We start from the raw sequence: 16,010 nt of genomic DNA on the forward strand, positions 1-16,010 counted from the left end.
GAGGTACCCATAATGCCCTGAGGTAGTATTGAATGCTGTCTTCCACTCGTCTCCCTCCCAGATTCGCACCAGGTTGTAAGCGCTCCTGAGATCTAGTTTGGTGAAGAAGCGCGCCCCGTGCATTGACTCAATCGCTGTGGCTATGAGAGGTAGGGGGTAACTGTACCTCACAGTGATCTGGTTTAGGCCTCGATAGTCAATACACGGACACAGACCTCCCTCTTTCTTCTTCACAAAAAATAAACTTGAGGAGGCGGGTGAAGTAGAGGACTGAATGAACCCCTGACGCAGGGATTCGGAGACATATGTTTCCATAGCCGCCGTCTCCGCCTGTGACAGGGGATACACGTGACTCCTGGGAAGTGCGGCGTCTAACAGGAGATTTATCGCCCAATCCACCCGACGATGAGGTGGTAATTGAGTCGCCCTCTTTTTGGAGAAGGCTTGAGCCAAGTCGGAATATTCGGGGGGAATGCGCACGGTGGAGACCTGGTCGGGACTTTCCACCGTAGTAGCACCAACGGAAACCCCTAAACACCTCCCCGAGCACTCTCGCGACCACCCCGTGAGAGCCCTCCGTTGCCATGAAACAGTGGGGTCATGACAAGCTAACCAGGGTAGGCCTAGCACCACGGGAAACGCAGGAGAGTCAATGAGGAAGAGACTGATTCTCTCCTTGTGACCCCCCTGCGTCACCATGCCCAGAGGAGCGGTGGCCTCCCTAATCAACCCTGACCCTAATGGTCGAGTGTCTAAGGCGTGAACTGGGAAGGGCATAGCCACTGGAACAATGGGGATCCCTAAACTATGCGCGAATGATCTGTCTATAAAATTCCCAGCCGCGCCTGAATCAACGAGCGCCTTATGCTGGGAATGCGGGGAAAACTCAGGAAAAGTAACATACAAAAACATGTGTGCAACAGAGGGCTCTGCGTGAGTATGGTGCCGGCTCACCTGGGGTGACGCCAGGGTGCCCTGCCTGCTGCCTCGACCCCCAGAGGAACCAACCCGGCACCGACCGGCAGTGTGACCTCTGCGGCCACAGATGGTGCACGAGACGGAAACTCCTCTGGTCTCCCTGAGTGCAGCACCTCCCAGCTCCATGGGCATCGTAGCGGTGGTGCTGGGGGATGGAACCGACAGACCCCTTTCTGGACGTCCGCGGGTAGCCAGCAGGTTATCCAGCCAAATGGACAGGTCCACCAGCTGGTCGAAGGTGAGAGTGGTGTCCCTGCTGGCCAACTCCCGACGGACGTCCTCGCGCAAATTGCAGCGATAGTGGTCGATCAGGGCCCTGTCATTCCATCCCGCGCCGGCAGCCAGGGTCCGAAAGTCCATCACGAACTCCTGGGCGCTCCTCGTCCTCTGCCTCAGATGGAAGAAACATTAGTGAAATCCTCGAAATGGTCCAGCGCCGCATCTCCTTCTCCCCACACGGCGTTGGCCCACTCCAGGGCTTTCCCCGACAGGCACGAGATGAGGGCGGACACCTTCTCATGGCCCGATGGAGCCGGGTGGATGGTTTCCAGGTAGAGATCCAGCTGCAACAGGAAACCCTGGCAGCGTGCAGCCATCCCATAGTACTCCCGGGGAAGGGCGAGACAAATCCCACTGGGACCGGGTGCCGGGGGGGGGGGGGGGGGGCGAGTAGTGGAGACCCCGGTATGGCAGTTTTGGAGCAGTTGCTTCTTCCTTGCTGGTTGGCCTTTCAGGTTATGTTGATATAGGACTCGTTTTACTGTGGATATAGATACTTTTGTACCTGTTTCCGCCAGCATCTTCACAAGGTCCTTTGCTGTTGTTCTGGGATTGATTTGCACTTTTCGCACCGAAGTACGTTCATCTCAAGGAGACAGAAGGCGTCTCCTTCCTGAGCGGTATGACGGCTGCGTGGTCCCATGGTGTTTATACTTGTGTACTATTGTTAGTACAGATGAGTGTGGTATCTTCAGGCGTTTGGAAATTCTTCCCAAGGATGAACCAGACTTGTGGAGTTCTACAATTCTTTTCTCTGATTTCTTTTGATTTTCCCATGATGGCACTGAGTGTGAAGGTAGGGCTTGAAATACATCCCCAGGTACACCTCCAATTGACTCAAATGATGTCAATAAGCCTATCAGAAGCTTCTAAAGCCATGACATAATTTTCTGAAATTTTCCATGCTGTTTAATGGCACAGTCAACTCAGTGTATGTAAACTTCTGACTCACTGGAATTGTGATACAGTGAATTATAAGTGAAATAATCTGTCTGTAAACAATTGTTGGAAAGATTACTTGTGTCATGCGCAAAGTAGATGTCCTAACCGACTCGCCAAAACTATAGTTTGTTAACAAGAAATTGGTGGAGTGGTTGAAAAACGAGTTTTAATGACTCCAACCTAAGTGTATGTAAATTTCCGACTTCAACTGTAAGTCTGGCAATGTGGAGGAGTGCAGGTATAGTGAGGGGAAACTTACCAGTTTGGTCAGGTCCAGCATGAGGTATAAAATTGATCCTGTGTCATGAGCGTAGCTAAACTTCTTCGGGATCGGTGTCCCGTCCACGGGACAGTTAAGCTAACGTAGGCTAATGCGATTAGCATGAGGTTGTAAGTAACAAGAAAATTTCCCAGGACATAAACATATCTGATATTGGCAGAAATCTTAAATTTTTGTTAATCTAACTGCACTGTCCTATTTACAGTAGCTATTACAGTGAAATAATACCATGATATTGTTTGAGGAGAGTGCACAATTTTGAACATGAAAAGTTATTAATAAACAAATTAGACACATTTGGGCAGTTTTGATACAACATTTTGAACAGAAATGCAATGGTTCATTGGATCAGTCTAAAACGTTGCACATACACTGCCGCCATCTAGTGGCCGAAATCGAAATTGCACCTGGGCTGGAATAATACATTATGGCCTTTTTCTTGCATTTCAAAGATGATGGTACAAAAAAATACAAAAGAACGGTTGGTTTTTTCTTTGCATTTTCTTTTACCAGATCTATTGTGTTATATTCTCCTACATTCTTTTCACAAACTTCAAAGTGTTTCCTTTCAAATGGTAACAAGAATATGCATATCCTTGCTTCAGGGCCTGAGCTACAGGCAGTTAGATTTGGGTATATCATTTTAGGCAAACATTTTTAAGTTAAGTTTGAGCATCTTAGCAATAAGCATTTTTCTAAAAGGCTGTCAACATCCTACAAGGAAAGCGACACTTAATCAATTATACAATCATTAACCAGATTATTCCAGATACCAGACTTCGATGAGTGATAACTCAGTTTTAGAATGTTGTCATTGATGAGAATGAATATACAAATCTATTCACATTCAGAATGTACTTTGTTTAGACATCCAGTCTGTATTGTACTTTCATGACCAGAGACAAATCTTCAAAAAGGCAGAAATCTTCAAAAGGCACAATATTTATTTATTCAGAGTGGTACATGCATTCACACAGTCTTGATTTATAGGATCCTTCCCACTATATGCTATGTCAACTCATAAAATCCCAAGTTAACAATTAAAAGTTTATAGAAAAATTGCACTTGCCCACACATGAATATTACAGTTTATTAAATATTCTACATCTGTAATGTTATCAAATAAAACTATTTATATAGCACATTTCTTACAAGGAATACATTTCACGGTGTTGAGACGTTGACTGGGGTAAAAATGGGGCACAGATAACAAAGGACATCAAGGCATTCAAAATGGCTACAGAGATGGATGGGCAGGAGTCAAGGCTTTTGGTCACGGGGTCTGGGATCCTGGGTGCCTCACCGGATGGTCTGGTGGTAGATAGCCAGAGTGGGCACCACAGCAGTGGTGGAGGTTAAGTGTCCCTATGGTGCAAGGGACCTTAACATTGAAGAGGCAGTGAAGTCGAAGGATTTCTATATCCAGAAGAGAGGGTCTTACAGCCTCCGTGAATACCATCCTTACTGGCAGCAGGTTAAGGGCAGCTCCACAACACTGGAAAGGACACTTGCTTATTCATTGTGTGGACCACCAAAGCCTCCGTCACCATCCCCATCCAGCGTGACGACCTCTGGAATACTCCTATTGCTGGACTAGAGGAGTTTTTCAAGGACCGCATGCTCCCAAAGTTGGCACTGCAGCAGTGAACATCTGTAACCAACTTGGAAATAGTTTTTGTTCCTATTTTGAGGTTTTCTTCCAATCCGTTTTTCAATGCATATACAAATTCTATGTTTTACACAATATTGTATCATATTTGATGAGTTACTGACCTGTTCGTCCACAGGCTCGATGTGCTGTCGTCTTCACAACTGGATCACACTGGCACAGGATGTACATGCACCAGATGGTCTGAGGGATGCACTCCTGTTGGTCTGGAAAACAAATAGACATTTGGTCAGTGGTGGGTCTTTTTCAATGCTGTATCAACATCTTTATCATGACAGAAAATGCATTGTTTATCATGTCACAAACCCACCATGGGACAATGTGACAAGTGGTCCCTCAACACCAATCCTCAGACCTCATTGTTTGTTCTTGTTTCCCAATAAACAGCTTCTTCAGACTTGATTATAGTATTGGTAAAATAGATTGGGCTTTGGTCTATCTGCACATCTAAAATCCGACTACGTGGATGGGACATTTCTGCTGGAATGGAGGAAATATCTGGAATGCTCAACTAGATGATCAGGACAATCTAGGGTACTATTTGCCTGAAGAGGTGAAGTATTGCGATGAGTCATACGACTGTATGTCACGGCTGTCGAAAGGAGCAGACCAAAGTGCAGCGTGGTTGTAGTTCCACATTTTATTAAATCCGTGAAACTTTGCAATACATAAATAACTGAAATGACAAAACAACAAACCGTGACGCAGAGAGAAACAAACACAACTCAAAATATAATAACCCACAAAAAACAGGAAGAAAAACCCCTACTTAAATATGATCTCCAATTAGAGACAACGAGGACTAGCTGCCTCCAATTGGAGATCAACCCAAAAAACAACATAGAAATAGAAAAACTAGAACTTAAACATAGAAATACAAAACATAGAAAAACACAAAACACCCCCTGTCACGCCCTGACCTACTCTACCATAGAAAATAACCTCTTACTATGGTCAGGACGTGACACTGTACTTCTGATTCAAATTCTCAAGAGGAAAGTTAAAACTCTCAGCCGTGAGGTCACTGAAGAGGACCAACAGTGATAGGGGGATCATCTGAAAGGGACTGACATGCAGTAATGTAACAAAGGATTTTGGGCACTGGCCAGCAGCCCACAATTTCTACATTCAGTTTCACTGCTGTGTCAGAATTAGACTCCGGCGAGCTAAATTAACATCCCTGCTGACATGTATAATTAAATTCGCCAGTCATTTTTGATTAGTCATGTACAACAGATGCACTCGTGGAACAAAAACGTTTGTTTTATATGGGAAAACATTGATCCCATAAGTTCGTTGTCAGCTAACTAGTCAACTTTAGCTAATGTAGCTAACTAGCCAACCAAGGTGCCAACTAACTAGTCCACCAGGCTTTAGCTAGCTAGATAGTTAACATTAGCTTATCGTTTTTGCAGTCAGACTTTTCTAAGTGGTGACATGCTAGATAACCAACTATTATTGCCATGGCGCCAGCATAACGTTAGCTAGCAAGTCTGACTACACAAACAGTGAGTTAACGTTAACTAGCAAGCTAAATATCCTTTCCCTGGTGGGCTAACGCTAGCTAGCATGTGACCACTTGAAAAAGTAGCTGGCGAAATCACTAAATACTTGTTAATAAAAAAGTAACAACAGTCATTCTGGTAGCCTATGCTGGTTTTAGTTTTACTTGTAAGGACGGTAATGTGCGTTGTACACGTAACACATTCGGTGGATATCTAGCTAACATTCATAAGCACCTAGCTAACTGCAGAGCGTTAACCTAACCAAAATTGCTCATTAGCAGCTAGCAACCATTGCTTACCTAATCACACGGCTCCAGCGACGCTTTGGAAAACGATCAAATGCATGTGTGCTTATCAAAGTAGTGGTTACAATCCGGCGGTACATAACCATCCTTGCTTCTGATCGACAGAGAGACCTAAGGTTAGCTAGTTCGCTACATAGGAGAGAGGGTAATGAATTTTGTTTTATCAATTTAAAAATGTTATGGTAGCTAGCTAGGTCATTTGCTAAATTCTAAACAAGAATACACACGAGAAACACTATCAATTATTTACACAAGAAACTAAAAAGGCTATAAAATGCTACCTGTCGACGAGTTTGCATTGAGAAATGTACCTTGAGTGATGATGTTAAAGCTTGCAACAAGATGTGAAGTTCCGTATGATAGCTACATTAGCGGCTAATTAGTAATTACAGGCAAATATATTGATAAAAGTTACCTTGTCCGAGAGAGATTTGCACGGTTATCAAAATGTCACGCCAGGGTAAGCCTACATGAAACACAGACCTTATATGAAGTAGTTCTAAAATCCCCAATGCAAAAATGAATGGTGAAAAAACGATTGGAAACATTTTCGGGTTTTACCGCCAGGTTTTATGCATATTATGATTATGTGGTAGTCAATAAGCCATACATTTACTACTAGTACATGTGCTGCTACAGGAGTGTCAAACTCATTCCATGGAGGGTCTGATGGTTTTTGGTTTCTACTTTCAATTAAGACCTAGGGTGTTTATAAATTAAATCTGGAATGTCAGAGTGCGCTCTGGTCATTCCTAAATTCAGAGCGTTGTCAGATTGTGCGTTTGTAAATTCATCAGAGCATTTTGCTCCCGGAGCGTTCAGAGCGCACCCTGGACGCTCTAGCAGAGCAGAGCGGCTCTGACCTCACGATGTTAGTCAAGCTAGCTTGCTAGCTACTTACAGACACAAATGAGAGAACCCCTACTCTTACCATTTTACTCGACCTAGCAGAGCTGGTTAGGCTATGATCATGTTAGTGACTGTAACTGTGCTGCTGGCAACAATTTAATTACGCTTTTTTTTGCCAACGTTTACTGACACCGGCCATATTCAACGGCTGTTGAGCGTTTGCAAATTCATCAGTTATTCTGCGCTCTGGCACACTCAGACGAGTGCGCTCTGAAATCAAAGTAGATAGCCAGAGTGAATTTACGAATGCACCCCTAGACAACCAGGGGAGATCCTGAAATCGGAGTAGATAGCCAGAGTGAATTTACCGACGCAGGAGCGAAAACCCAGAAACACTCCGCCCTCATTGGAATGAGTTTGACACGTGCTACTACATCAGTACATTGGCCATGTTACACTCCAGTCCAGCAGGTGGCGAATGCGCAAAATGTGTTAACTTGAAGGTGCACGAACAGTGGATTCCCTTTTTCACTTAGTAATGCCGGATGTTGTTGTTGCTGAACGGACATGGATGGGATGAAAACAGCACAGCCACTTAGCTAGCTAATACATTTGTATTCTTTAAATATGTCTAAAATACAGTTGTTGAGGGTTTTTCTCAATGATAGATTAACAGCTGCTGCTGATGAGATATTCGGGGTCGTTGAAAAAATGATAGCAGAGTATCAGGAGGAAGTTGTCCGTCTACAGAGGCTGCTCGACATTGTTCTTCAACCTGAGATACCGTTAAACCTACACAGAGCAGGTTTGTTACTCATTACGTTTTTCTAACTAACTCAAACTCAATTTTACGAAATAAAAGGAGCAAGGCCAAAGTTGGTTATTTTTTTAGAGGAAGTGTAATATGAAAATGATCGGGTATGCCTAAATGGCCTAATGCCAGCAGTTGTTCCATTTTAATTTCAACAAGCCTAGCCTGGGTGGGCGCTTTGGATCCTCACCATTCGCGGTCAGTGCCGTTTAAGATGAGGGAGGATGTTAAAAAAATAATTATGAGCGTGGCCTAATTTCTATTACAACATATCGGATGACTGTCATTCATATTCCATTCACCCAGCTCAATGTAACATCGAAAGGTTTAGGCTACTACATGATGCTCGAATTTTCCCTGGACCCATCATGAGGTTGCTACAACCTAGCCTCTGAATGAAAGTTTACAATGTAGGTGCACAGGTCGAGATAATTGAGTAATCAAGGTGACAGACAGTGATACATGCAATACCGCCTTGCAAACTCTTGCCTGCAATCTAGCTGATATAGCATGTAATCATTAGTCCAGCAGTTGCAAATGAGAGTTTCTATTAGACAAATTCAGGTATGTTTATCCCGTTCTGTTTAAGAAACGTTTTTCAACAGAATCAATACACCCCTCATCACACGCAAACACAGTTCACTTTCATAGCAGCCACATACAAACAGCTTGTTGTGTGTGTGTGTGTGTGTGTGTGTGTGTGTGTATAGATGCGAGAAGGAATTATATATATATATATATATATATATATATATATAATTCCTTCTCGCATCTATCTACTCGCTCTCCTCCTCTCACCTTTTCCCTTTGCTTGTGGACTTCAGTGCACAACATTTCCATATCATGACCGCTAACCACACACAGACAATATAGTTGTCATGTCATAGTTAACGTAGCTACTAGAACAAACAAGTTAATAAACCCACTACAATCATGCAGTACAGTCAGCAGCAAGCAGTTTAGCATTTACACCGGTGGGCCCCGGTGGCAAAAAATTAATAAGACCAAAAGCTTACCTCGACTTGGAAAAGTTCCAGTGTTGCATAGCCATATTCTGCTAGCTAACATAGCATCCCTCTCTGTTTGAGCCAGAAGCTAGCTAGGTGAAAGTGAAATAAAATGTACTACGAAATAAACAGTAGCTCCCTCTCTTGCTTCTTCATTTTGGAAGAAATTAATCAAAACTGTTCAACTATTGTCTTTCTCTCTTTGAGTTAACTACTCACCACATGTTATGCATTGCAGTGCTAGCTAGCAAGTTGTCATAATTACTGTGTAAGTCTTTTGAAGGGGGTGAGAAACCATGAGCCTCCTAGGTTTTGTATTGAAGTCAATGTACCCACAGGAGGACAGAAGCTAGCTGTCCCCTGGCTACACCATGGTGCTACCCTACAGAGTGCTGCTGAGGCTACTGTTGACCTTCATTGTAAAACTGTGTTTTAATCAATTATTTGGCGACGTTAATATTTTTTGTATAGTTTGATATTAAAATGATAACTTTAATGTTTCACAATTTTTATGTTTATGAAATTCACTGAGGAGGATGGTCCTCCCTTTCCTCCTCTGAGGAGCCTCCATTGATCCTCTATCGTCTGGGATTAATGTGCCCAGCCGGTAATACACTCGTGTCTACCCGGTGACCGTTTTGTACGTCGTAAACCGTCCTCCATTCAGGCTGCAAAGGTGTCAGTTTCCTCCTTAACACGATTTAATGGCTCGTCGGTGCAAGAAAACAGAGAAAATATGCATACTGTCTTAATAAAGAACACAAATCTGTCGCCAGAGTTTGTCTGTCGAACTGCCAGATGGTGAAGCGTGATTCATCACTCCAGAAAATGCATTTCCACTGCTCCAGAGTCAAATGGCGGCGAGCTTTACACCACTCCAACCAAGGCTTGGCATTGCGCGTGGTGATCTTAGGCTTGTGTACGGCTGCTCTGCAATGGAAACCCATTTCATGAAGCTCCTGACTAAGAGTTTTTGTGCTGACGTTGCATCCAGAGGCAGTCTGGAACTTGGTAGTGAGTGTTGCAACTGAGGACAAAACATTTTACTCGCTACACATTCCAGTACTCAGTGGTCCTGTTCTGTGAGTTGTATGGCCTACCACGTCACTGCTAAGCCGTTGTTGCTCCTAGACGTTTCCACTTCACTATAACAGCACTTACAGTTGACCGGTGCAGCTCTAGTAGGGCAGAAATTTATCAAACTGACTTGTTGGAAAGGTGGCATCCTATGATGGTGCCACGTTGAAAGTCACTGAGCTCTTCAGTAAGACCATTCTACTGCCAAATATTTGACTATGGAGATTGCATGGCTGTGTGCTCAATGTTATACACCTGTCAGCAACGGGTGTGACTGAAATAGTTGATTCCACTAATTTGATGGGGTGTCCACATACTTTTGTGTGTGTGTGTTGTGTGTGATATATATACTGCATAATGAAACAATCCCTAGTAAGCTAGTGTTTTGAGTGTGGACTGACTATTATTTGGCCTTAAGACTGGTTTTACACACAACTTTCTATCCAAGTTGGGAGAGAGCACGAGGGCGGCTCATGTCATGCAGGTTCAGGTAGCCTATACAGGACAGTTGTATACTGAACAAAATTATAAAACGCAACTTGCAACAATTTCAACGATTTTACTGAGTTACAGTTCATGTAAGGAAATCAGTCAATTGAAATAAATGAATTAGACCCTAATCTATGGATTTCACATGACTGGGTAGGGACACAGCCATGGGTGGGCCTGGGAGGGAGGCATCACACACTTGGGAGCCAGGTCCAGCCAATCAGAATTAGTTTTTCCCGTCAAAAGGGCTTTATTACAGACATAAGTACTCAGTTTCATCATCTGTCCGGGTGGCGCAAGTGAAGAAGCCGAATGTGGAGGTCCTGGGCTGGCATGGTCACATCTGGTCTACAGTTGAGGCCAGTTGGACATACTGCCAAATACTCTAAAATGACGGAGGCGGCTTATGGTAGAGAAATTAACATTAAATTCTCTGGCTACAGCTCTGGTGGACATTCCTGCAGTCAGCATGCCAATTGCACGCTCCCTCAAAACTTGAGACATCTGTGGCATTGTGTGACAACTGCACATTTTAGAGTGGCCTTTTATTGTCCCCAGCACAAGGTGCACCTGTGTAATGATCATGCTGTTTAATCAGCTTCTTGATATGCCACACCTGTCAGGTGGATGGATTATTTTGGCGAAGGAAAAATGCTCACTAACAGGGATGTATAGAAATTTGTCCATAAAATTTGACATGTTTTTTTGTGGTTATGAACAATTTCTGGGATCTTTTATTTCATCTCATGAAACATGGGACCAACACTTTACATGTTGCGTTTTATATTTTTGTTTAGTGTATATATAAAATAAATTAAAACCATCAATTGGCAGCTGATTAGTATGATGTTGCATTGGACATTTATTTTACAATGTTTGAATTTCCTACTTTTAATTACTGAACAAGTAATTGCATAATTGCCACCAGCCAGCAGTCTAAAAATGTCAGCAATGCTTCATGAAATGTCAGTGAATAGCTTCATGAAATGTTAGGCTTAACATGAGAAAATGACGACCAAATAGGCCTACTAATAAACATTTACTCATTAGCATTACGGGGGTCCAGAGAAACTATTACGCAAGTGACATGTAGGGAGCAAGTGACTAGGCAACAGGATAAATAGACTGTAGCAGCAGTGAATGTGATGAGTCAAAAGAGTTAATGCAAAAAGGGTCAATGAAGATAACCAATAGCTGTCCAGACTAACTATTTAGCAGTCTTATGTCTTGGGGGTATAAGCTGTTCAGGGTCCTGTTGGTTCTAGACTTGGTGCATCAAACTGTTTTCCATGCGGTAGCAGAGAGAACAGTCTATGACTAGGGTGACTGGAGTCTTTGACAATTTTTAGGGCCTTCCTCTGACACCGCCTGGTATAGATGTACTGGATGGCAGCGAGCTCGGCCCCAGTGATGTATTGGGCCGTATGTACTTCCCTCTGTAGCGCCTTGCACTCAGATGCCAAGCAGTTGCCATACCAAGCAGTGATGCAGACAGTCAAGAGCACTCAATGGTACAGCTGTAGAACATTGAGGATCTGAGGGCCTATGGCAAATCTTTTCAGCCTCCTGAGGGGGAGGAGGCATTGTCGTGCCTTCTTCACTACTGTGTTGGTGTGTGTGGACCATGATAATTCATTAGTGATGTGGACACCAAGGAACTTGAAGCTCTTAACCCACTCCACTACAGCCCCGTTGATGTGGATGGGGGCGTGCTCGGCCCTCCATTTCCTGTAGTTCACGATCAGCTCCTTTGTCTTGCTGACGTTGAGGGAGAGGATGTTTTCCTGGCGCTATTGACCACCTCCGTATAGACAGTATCATCGTCCGTGATAAGGCCAATCGCTGTCGTGTCGTCAGCAAACTTAATGATGGTGTTGGAGTCGTGCGCAGCCACTCAGTCGTGGGTGAACAGGGAATGCAGGAGGGGATTAAGCACGCACCCCTGAGGGGCCCCCGTGTTAAGGTTCAGCATGGCGGATGTGTTGTTGCCTACCCTCACCACCTGAGGGCGGCCCATCAGGAAGTCCAGGTTCCAGTTGCAGAGGGAGGTGTTCAGACCCAGGGTCATGAGCTTGGAGGGCACTATGGTTTTGACTTTAGCTCAGAATTAAATTAACAGCATTCTCACTTAGGTGTTCCTCTTGTCCAGCAGTGTGGAGTGCAATAGAGATTGCGTCATCTGTGGATCTGTTGGGGCGGTATATGAATTGGAGGGGGTCTAGGGTGTCTGATGGTATTGATGTGAGCCATGACCAGCCTTTCAAAGCTTTTCATGGCTACAGATGTGAGTGCTATGGGGCGATAGTCATTTAGACAGGTTAGCTTGGCACTCTTGGGCACAGGGACTATGGTGGTCTGCTTGAAATATGTAGGTATTACAGACTGGGTCAGGGAGAGGTCAAATGTCAGTGAAGACGCCTGCCAACTGGTCAGTGTATGCTCTGAGTATGCGTCCTGGTAATCCGGCTGGCTCTGCGGCCTTGTGAATGTTGACCTGTGTAAAGGTCTTACTAACATCTGCTTTGAAGAGCATGATCACACAGTCGTCCGTAACAGCTGGTGCTCTCATGAATGGTTCAGTGTTGCTTCCCTCGAAGCAAGCATAGAAGGAATTTAGCTCGTCTGGTAGGCTCGTGTCACTGGGCAGCTCGCTGCTGGGTTTCCCTTTGTAATCCGTGATAGTTTGCAAGCCCTGCCACATCCGACGAGTGTCAGAGCCGGTGTAGTATGATTCAATCTTAGTCCTGTGTTCACGTTTTGACTGTTTGATGGTTCATCTCAGGTCGTAGCAGGATTTCTTATAAGCGTGCAGATTAGTGTCCCGCTCCTTGAAAACGGCACCTCTAGCCTTTAGCTCAATGCGGATGTTGCCTGTAGTCCATGGCTTCTGGTTGGGATATTTATGTATGGTCACTCCGGGGACGACTTTGTCGATGCACTTATTCAGCTAGTTCATGCTAGCTGGCAACAACAGCAGCATGGCGCTAGTTAAAACTTGTAAAAGAAAGTGATGTAAATTTCGATGGGTGAGGGAGAAATAACTTGTAGTATTGGTCACCATCTGGATGTCACCGTGACATGACAATTAGCTAACGTAACGACAAGCCGGTGTGAATGACCAGTGCAACGGTGTTGTATCGAGTTGCTTGCCACTGTTGGTTCCCACTGGGCAGCAGTTGCTTCACCAGGCAGCTGTATCGCATATCGCTAGCTAACGTAGCCAATTTGTTCCATCCCACTGATTTAATATTTTGAGTAGGATGGCTGCCTACACGAGAAATCATTAGTAATATTGCTTACCTTTTGGATGTCATCGTGATACAGTCTGACACTCAAGTGGGGAGAGTTTGCGCTGCAACCTGGCAACACAGTGTGTCCTTCGCTTCCGCTTGCCGGCTGCTGTCCTGCAGTAAGGAGAGGGAAATAGCTAGATAGTGTAGCCAATATCAGGCCAGGGTGACAGCTACAACACATTTTATTGTAGTGATTTTCAATGAAAATGTACAATTACTCTGGTAAGACCGGAATGATTCTGAACGCTCTCCCAAGTCCCAACTTCGGCAGACGGGGGGGGGGGGGGGGGTCCCACATGAAACACTGATCAATACTTTGGTTCCTACCTTGTTACATACATGTCATTGGATTTTCTGTCTTATCCTTCTTCCAGACTTCCAGCAGCTCACACTCTCTGTCTCTGAAGTGGAGGTCCCCCCGGAGCAGCAGCACTATGAGCAGGAGTGGAGCCCCAGTCTGGGGCAGGAGGACCCAGAAACCATTCAATTTAAAGATGAAGAGGATGAACTCCGGACCAGTCATGAGGAAGAGCAGATTCAACGGATTGAGACTGTTACTAAAGATTACATATTCACTCCTGCCTGTGTGAAAAGTGACTGTGTGGAGGACCCAACTCGGCTCTCAAATATCTATCAAGCCCAAAAGGAAGGAATCAAAGAGAGAGACACTCTACCCAGTACTACAACTGAACAGATCAAAACAGAACCTGATGGAGAGGACTATAGGGAATCAGAACCAACCAGTGTCTCTCAACCCCTCTCTGCAGTAAATTCAGTCTGTTCTGCAGTTCAAAGTGGTATGGAGAATAAAAGGCCTCCATCAGGTTTTAAGCCAGTCAAATCAAAGAGAATAGAGATGGTAAAAGGACAAAGGTCCCGTATCAATACTAAGGGTAAGAAATCTACACAGTTGGCTCTCCTGAAATCATCCAGTCAAGGTCATGCTACTCCTTGTTGTAAGGTGTGCGGTAAGTATTTTCATTACATGGGCTCATTGATTAAACATGTTCAAACTCATACAAAGGATAAAGAAACACTTTGTGGAGTGTGTGGAAAGCATATGGAGTCCACAGAAGGTATGAAAGAGCACCTCCAAACTCACATTGCAGCTAGGTTGTGTTGTCATGTTTGTGGTAAATGGTTCAGCAAGAACAGTAAGCTGACAGTGCACATGAGGAGCCACACAGGGGAGAAACCTTTTTCCTGCCCTGTTTGTGGTACATGCTTCATGCAGACTGGAGATCTGAAAAGACACATGAGGACCCATACTGGGGAGAAACCATATCTCTGTCCTGATTGTGGGAAAGGATTCAGCGTTGCCAGTAATCTGTCAGTGCACATAAAGATTCACACAGGAGAGAAAGGAGAACCAGATTCAGTACTGGCACCAATCTGAAAGTGCACATGAGGACTCACAGGGGAGAGACCATACTAATGTCCTCATAGTAGAAAATGCAATTCCCAATCAGGTACATTAAATAACAATCAAAGACACACCAAGGCATCACTGTATAGGTGCAGTGATTGCAGGAGTTCTCAAAATGATAGAACTCCTACAAAGTTACATAAACAATCATGACAAGGGAGAAAACAACATGATAATGTGCTGTTTGGGAAAGGTCTGGAGACAGAAGACTGAGAGTCACATTCTAACTTCCATGTGTGAGAGGAGATGCCCCTCAGAACACTACTCTTGGGTGAATAAGATATGACTGTATTACTGCTTGAACATAAGAACTCTCCATGTCTAACAGAGCAGCTAGTGGATTTTTTGAGCAACAGCAGTTCCTGCTCATTACTTATAGGATGACACAACAGACATTTGAACCTATGTCCTCCATCTGTACATAAAACATGTTTTTAGAGTTAAATGTGTTGTTAAATGTTGAAATCTGCTACTTTATATCTTGTTTGATGTTGTTAAAGTAGTTTTCACAGTTGATTTTTGTTCGTCTCAGGAGCTGAAGGAGTCTTACCATTTTTGTAATCACGATGTTTGATGCCTATATCCACTCTTTGAGGGGAAAATATTTTCCATGTTTTGACAATTAAGAAAATGTGTTGTAATATGCTCATGTAGACCCATTCATATGAATGAAGCTTGAGAAACGTGGTTTTTTTCTCCAGAGATTGTACATTTTATCTGCCTTTTGTATAACAGAATAAATGTTGATAACACATGTTTATCGTGAAGTGTCTTTACCTGCACATTTCTCTTTCCTCTGATTTCTCTTTCCTCCAGCCACCCTAGTCATAGACTGTTCTCTTTGCTACCTCACGGCAAGCAATACCAGAGCGCCAAGTCTAGGTCCAAAAGGCTTCTTAACAGCTTCTACCCCTAAGCCATAAGACTCCTGAACATCTAATCAAATGGCTACCCAGACTATTTCCATTGTTGTCGTCCCCAGTTGTACGGGTTGTAAAAATATATATATTTTTAAATCAATGGTTTTTGTTTGACACATTTTAACATGAAAATAATCTCAGTTTAAAAAGAGTATCTGTGTAATTCCATTACCATGGTAT

General features: G+C 43.9%; 1 protein-coding gene and 1 long non-coding RNA gene across 2 annotated transcripts; one reads left to right on the plus strand and one right to left on the minus strand.

Annotated features, from left to right (window-relative positions):
- Positions 1 to 3,403: 3,403 nt before the first annotated feature.
- On the minus strand, positions 3,404 to 13,901 carry LOC115192662 (uncharacterized). Its single transcript, XR_003877971.1, has 4 exons — positions 13,812 to 13,901; positions 13,492 to 13,595; positions 4,253 to 4,354; positions 3,404 to 4,130 (listed from the first exon to the last, which is right to left on the minus strand). It is a non-coding gene; the product is annotated as an uncharacterized LOC115192662 (long non-coding RNA).
- On the plus strand, positions 7,257 to 15,664 carry LOC115192661 (zinc finger protein with KRAB and SCAN domains 7). Its single transcript, XM_029751418.1, has 2 exons — positions 7,257 to 7,612; positions 13,859 to 15,664. The coding sequence occupies exons 1-2, from the start codon at positions 7,435 to 7,437 to the stop codon at positions 14,878 to 14,880; spliced, it is 1,200 nt and encodes a 399-aa protein (XP_029607278.1). The 5' UTR covers positions 7,257 to 7,434; the 3' UTR covers positions 14,881 to 15,664.
- The last annotated feature ends 346 nt before the right edge of the window (positions 15,665 to 16,010 follow it).

This window comes from Salmo trutta, chromosome 4 (genome assembly GCF_901001165.1).
Source record: "Salmo trutta chromosome 4, fSalTru1.1, whole genome shotgun sequence".
Classification (NCBI taxonomy): domain Eukaryota; kingdom Metazoa; phylum Chordata; class Actinopteri; order Salmoniformes; family Salmonidae; genus Salmo; species Salmo trutta.

Coding starts and splice junctions, on each gene's coding strand:
- LOC115192661 (XM_029751418.1), top strand. CDS start 7,435: ATGTCTAAAATACAGTTGTTGAGGGTTTTTCTCAATGATAGATTAACA. Junction 7,613..13,858: donor GTTAAACCTACACAGAGCAG/GTTTGTTACTCA, acceptor TCCTTCTTCCAG/ACTTCCAGCAGCTCACACTC.